The sequence below is a fragment of the Pterocles gutturalis genome, unplaced genomic scaffold (genome assembly GCF_000699245.1).
Source record: "Pterocles gutturalis isolate BGI_N339 unplaced genomic scaffold, ASM69924v1 scaffold37538, whole genome shotgun sequence".
NCBI classification, from domain to species: domain Eukaryota; kingdom Metazoa; phylum Chordata; class Aves; order Pterocliformes; family Pteroclidae; genus Pterocles; species Pterocles gutturalis.
Genome location: NW_010126955.1, coordinates 7,334 through 13,080, shown reverse-complemented (window position 1 = coordinate 13,080; position 5,747 = coordinate 7,334). Strand labels below are relative to the sequence as shown.

The following is a 5,747-nucleotide window of genomic DNA, read 5'->3' as shown; positions in this document are numbered from 1 at the left end:
CAGGTCAGGCCCTGGGAAGGGCAGTGGAAGCACAAGGCTGGTCCTGCAGGGTTGGTTTGGCTTGAAGTGTGTGTCGGGCGGTTTCATTCAGGTTTTAATGTTTCCAAACAGCAGAGGTAGGACTGGAAGGGTGACAGGAACTTGTTGGTAGAATATGAGATATCCCCGGTCCCATTAATTCAACAACAGACTGTGGTGGGGGGGCTTGTCCCCCCATTCAAGGGGGATGGTAAAGCTGTGTCAGACTTGGAGTGTTAAGGACTTTGTTGGGACAGAAACACTTGAACAGGGATGACAGGTTTTGGGTTGTCATCAGCATCCTCATTTCTGTTGTCCCATTGTGAAGCTCCAAATCAAAGAGATTGCTGAAATTGTGGACTGTAGAGGTAATAAGAGTTGGTTTTGATACTTCACATCTCTTGTTTGAACAGGTGAAAAGACGAAATTGCACGTGTTTGGCAAATGGCATGACATCCCAAGGAAGCAGGTAACCTATGGGGACCCTGAGTTAACGTACACATACTCGGGAGTTACCTTCTCTCCTAAGCCGTGGATCCCCGTTCTCAACCGTATCAGAGACCGCGTCGCTTTGGAAACAGGACATACTTTTAATTTTGTTCTTATTAACAGGTATGTCTCATTTCAAATTGGCAACAAGCAACTTGTTCAAATGAAAAATTGCTTGTGCAACACTATTGACAGATCATTGAGGAGTTGTTTTACATTCATTTAATTGGTTTGGTAGAAGAACTAATTAATCTGTTCTGTGTACAGATATAAAGATGGTGGGGACCACATAGGCGAACATCGAGATGATGAGAGTGAACTGGTTCCACGCAGTCCTATCGCGTCTGTGTCCTTCGGAGCTTGCAGGGACTTTGTTTTCAGGCACTGTGATTCCCGAGGGAAAAACGCAACGCGCCACATTAAGCCCATCAAACTGCAGCTAGCCCATGGTAGCCTGCTGATGATGAAGTACCCCACCAACGTGTATTGGTACCACAGCGTGCCCATCCGCAAGAAAGTACTTGCCCCAAGAATCAACCTCACATTTCGGAAAGTGATGACTATAGCCAAGAAATGAAATATTCAGCAATCGAGCACCAGGTCTTTTGTCTCTGAAAAGAGAAGCTTTCTTCCCCGACATAACTGTCAATTTCTCATGAAAACACTGTCTGTGATGATCCAAGGTACTGGAAGAGCAAATTAAACCAGGAGAGGAGAGAGCATACTTAGTAACTTGCTAATAAAGACTGGGACTACTGATCTTCAATGCCAAGAATACTTTCTCTGTGAAATGTTGCTGTGGTCCCGTTGATACATATTTTTAATGAGTAATACCCTTGTTTTGCTCAGGAGGAAGTTTGTTCTCAACTGATCTTAATCTAGACAGTTTTCCAAAAAGATCAAAATACTCTATATCCTTCAGATAGCACCAAAATAGTTCATATAGACTATTACAAGATGTAATAATTTAGAGTGAGCCTGGAAGCTTTTCAGCAGGTGACACGTTCTTGTATGCTCTGTCAATGAGCTATGGTTTGCTTGTCTTTTTAAAAATAAAACACAAGTGAGACTGACATAAAAAAGAGGAGCGCTAAGATATGAATACAGTGAGTGCAGCATGGCTGGCTGCATGTTTCACGGTCACTCTGACTTGTGTCTGCTTATGTTGCTCTGCTGTTCTACCTCCTCTGCTGACAGGGGAGACTGGGTTCTTCTGGTCAGCAGTGGGGTGGAGCAGGAGGAAGCATGAGGTGCTACCGCCCAGGGAGAGGGCCTCTTCTTTCTGAGGTTGTTTGTCTGTACATAAAACAACCTAAGATGACCTTTTGGGGAAAGACTGGGTTGTATCACTTAGATGAACACAGCATGAAAGGGTATAACTTCTGAGAGCACCTGTTTTTCTTAAAAATTGTCCCTAGGGATTCCATTCTGACTACCTCAGAGCCATCACCTTCCATGCTGACAGCGAAGAATCCTCCTGAAATGAGGAAAGAGCGTCCAAAGTCACCAGCAGGTCTTGAGGAATCAAGCAATGGTAAGTACCGAAAATGTGAACTGATCCCTGTGTAATCAGGCTACAGCCATCCGAATTAGCAATGGGCTCCATCCTTCAGACAATTTGGAGTTGGTACTTCCCACCCTCTGCCCCTACCAGAAAATGCTATATGTGCCTGAAGAGGTCCTGCTTCTTATCCAGAGAATGCAAAGTGCTGCTTCTGTTGGATATACCAAATGTGGTTTGGCTTATAGCTTGGTTTTGTTTCAAGATGTTTCAAATGTCTTTATTTCATTAGAAAAAGTAGCTGTTCACATGGGGTTATAAATTTGTTCTTTTATTGCTACTGTACAGTTACAAAAATACCCTGAAGTGAAAACGCAACTTCAAACAGCAGTGCAGTGGTTTGACTGTAATATCATACATTTTTAAATAATGCACAAAGACAGGAATAATCCAAACTTGGAGATGTCATCTTGGAGGTCTTATCTCATGTTTTTTAAGCTTTTACATTTTATTAACACCTTCTCCACCACGAAAGCTTGTCCGTAACAAGTAATAGCATTTGATGAGCCTCATGGGCCTGCACAGAGCCCAATGACTTCAAAAGGTGAGGGCTGGGTGGCAAACATCTGCAGAGATCTCTGATGCTCACAGTAGGCTGGGAGGATCTAGAACTGCTCAGGACCGAGGTGCTGATCCTTCCTTCCTTCCTCATACTGAGGGCTAAGCCAAGACCGTCTACTCCTTCCTACCAGTGAAAGCTAGAACAAATGACTCCTCAGCCCTCATCTTTATAGCCCTTGCAGAAGCTTTCAGAGTAAATCTGCAGCTGTGTGAAACCAAGCAGATATCAGTGTCGTACAACGACTGTGCTTTCGTTCTCATCAAACTGGGTCCTGTTGGAAAGCAGCTCTGTGTGAAAGAAAAATATATCGAACGTGCAAGCTCGTGGTAATGTGTCTTTATGTCCCTGTTACAAGCTGATGAGTTTTAAGACTTAGTCCATTGTGTGTGTATGGTCTGACCCACCTCCAGCATTACTGCTTTCTATACAAAGGGACCTGTTCAGAGGAACTTCACAAAAATTTTAAAAATTCTAAACAGACCCTGTTGAGAACAGATATTGCAGAATATACACTGCTGGCAGTGGAGATGTTTTGAAGTTCTGAGGTACAAATGGCAGACCTGCTGGAGCTAGATGCTTTGCATGATGTTTGTCCTCAGGTGACACCCAGTGCTGCTTTACAGAGCTCCTGCTGCACACCTGTGCTGCCCAGAGCAGGGGGCTCTCACCCTCTGCAAGTCCCTTAGGTCTCTGTTCAACGGCCAGGGCATTTTTGGCATTTTGCATCCTTCAAGCGTTTTTTGTTTTTCTTGTTGTTTTTCCATAACTTTAAAAGAGGTTAAAACCATGCTACAGCTAGCCTAGCACAGACAGGGAGGCTTCTCAGGAGCTAGTACGTCAGTGGATTTATAAAGACTCTTTATGGACTGTGAGCAGTATTTGGAGCAGGAGTTGTGCTCCACGGTCGGGAATGATGAGTTGTGTAGTTTTGCATACACATCCCTTACCACTCCTACTGGGGCTGGCTCGGAGCCTCTGCTAAGGAACTCTGAATGCCTGTGAGCTTCGGGCAGCAATATGAATACAGGAGGTACAAAGTTCCCCTAAAAAACTACTAAGACAGTTGTTACCTTTTGAAAACTTAGTTGCTGTTTCACACTGAAAAAGCTGGTCTGACGAATTAAGTCTTTTTCTCCTCCAAGCTTACAAAGATAGAAAAGAGCTAAAAGCAGCCTACATACTTTATTCCTGGTAATTTAAAAGCAGTCAGAAGGATCATTTTTGCTGCTTCTCCCTCCCTTTGTTTGGGATTTTTTTTTTTACGTCAAACAACCTACAGCAGCAAAGTACACTTTTCTACTACTTATCTGGGAATCCGTGTACCTAACGCAGTGACACCAGTGCTGCCAGGCTGCTGTGCTCCTTCCCAAGTGCCCACCAGTCCTGATTCCATCGTGTATACTCTAACCTAACAAGGATGCCTGTGTTGCTCTACATCTCAGCTCACAATCACGACCGGTGCAAGCCCTAAAGCTCAACTGCAAGCCAGACAGCATGCATCTGAATGGTTGGTGAGAAATGGTGTTTATCAGTGTTAAAATAGGAAAGGCAAGTCTAGAACATCAGTTACAGTAGCCTTGAAATCACAGCATTAAAAGTTGTAGTTGATACTACAAGCAACTGTATTCAACAGTTTCATAGTGATGGAGGAAAGGACAATACTGATTGCTAGCAAACATTTCTGTCTCTTGATTTCACCTATATTCCAAAGATACAGAGCAATAAATCAGGGTCTCGGCTCTTAATAGATAAAAAAATTTATCTTTTCTCTTGGAAAAAGGAAACTGCAGTTTGAATCAGCAAAAGTACTTCCGTGACGTATAAAGAACTAAAACATTAGGAAAATTACGCCAACGGGGAAGTCGTTTTTTGGATCATGCATGTTATGTAGAGGTGCCTTACTTCATTGATTAGCTGGGATATCAAGAGATATCTGCTCCCTTAGTAGTTCATCCCATCATCTTGAGACATTTATCAGAACGCAACTGTCACGCAGCGGACTCAGACAATGGTAATGCAGCTGTTCAGAAAAGCTCAAGGCACTTTGTTTCTTCAATCATTGCCTTTGCTAACAGTAGCTTCCCATCAGCCGCTTCTGGGCTCCCCTGTTCAGAAATGTCTGCAGTGAAATGTATGGGGTGAAGCATCTCCCTTTGAAAATTTATGTACGTGTCAGAATATGGAATTTTGGGAAGGCTGTTGGAAATGTCTGTTTCAGAGCTGTGGTGTTGACAAAATTGCTACCTAGCAGAATAAATGCTTCTGTAATACAGATACACTTTGGACTGCACGACGTTAGCAGACCAACTTTGGGCAGCGTAATTTTGGTACAAAACACAGCTCCCAGCTGGAGCCAGCCATTGCCAGAGGGAGGGGAAAGTTAAAGGGCCTGTGCTGGGTTGTTTGCATAACAGACAGGAGGTGCAACGTAGATCTCATTAAGAAGAATTTTGTCAGTTTTTTGTCCTTCTTCTGCTCTCTTAATCACTCTTCAGCCCTCACCTCCAAGCTTTGGTGCTGTACCTTCGAGTGAACGCGCTCATAGAAAAGCAAGTAAGCACTAGAAGAAAGGACTTCCTGCAAACTGGCTCTGCGAACGGTGTCATCTGAAATCCACAGCCACTGGCTGCTGACAGAGAGCGGGTTCTTGGGAGAAGGTGGAGAGCGACGGTAGGTCACAAAGTGTCCAGAGTGCATATCTCCGTGATGAACTACAACTGCCATCAGACGGTAAAGGTAGATAGGGGAACTGAAGGACAAATGAGAAAGGAATGGGTCAGCAGCCCTCGTGGATCACACACACACCAGGAGCAGCCCCACTTGCTTTGTCTTGCTTGTAATACACTCTCCTCCCTTTTCTAGGGGAGAACTGGAGCCAAAGACAACCACTAAAAATCAGCCCAGAGAAAAGCAAAAAGTTTCTGCACAGGAGCTAGGATAGATGTTAAATACTGTGACTATGCGGCCTCAGAATAAAGACAGACTAAAGGAAGACATAATTTGAAGGGACAGAAGTTACAAGATCGGGTACAAATCTCTATAATTACCTGCATTCAGGGAAAGCAGCAAGTGGAAGAGTTCTCGAAGACATTAAAAATGAAGAGGAGCAGGCACCAT

The 5,747-nt window shown here is 43.9% G+C and overlaps 2 protein-coding genes across 2 annotated transcripts in view; one reads left to right on the top strand and one right to left on the bottom strand.

The window, feature by feature from the left end:
• Window positions 1-431: 431 nt before the first annotated feature.
• ALKBH2 (alkB, alkylation repair homolog 2 (E. coli)) lies at window positions 432-1,084 on the top strand (the record flags this gene model as incomplete). Its single annotated transcript, XM_010079145.1, has 2 exons — window positions 432-630; window positions 775-1,084. Coding segments are annotated over 2 exons (509 nt in total), but the record flags the coding sequence as incomplete, so codon positions are not given.
• A 4,030-nt stretch (window positions 1,085-5,114) lies between these two features.
• USP30 (ubiquitin specific peptidase 30) overlaps window positions 5,115-5,747 on the bottom strand; it is a gene marked incomplete at its 5' end in the record, with an annotated part of 7,094 nt that continues 6,461 nt past the window's right edge. The window contains 2 exon segments of the mRNA XM_010079144.1: window positions 5,115-5,379; window positions 5,678-5,747. The exon segment at window positions 5,678-5,747 is cut by the window's right edge and continues 11 nt beyond it. Of these exon segments, the coding sequence (XP_010077446.1) occupies window positions 5,115-5,379; window positions 5,678-5,747 (335 nt within the window).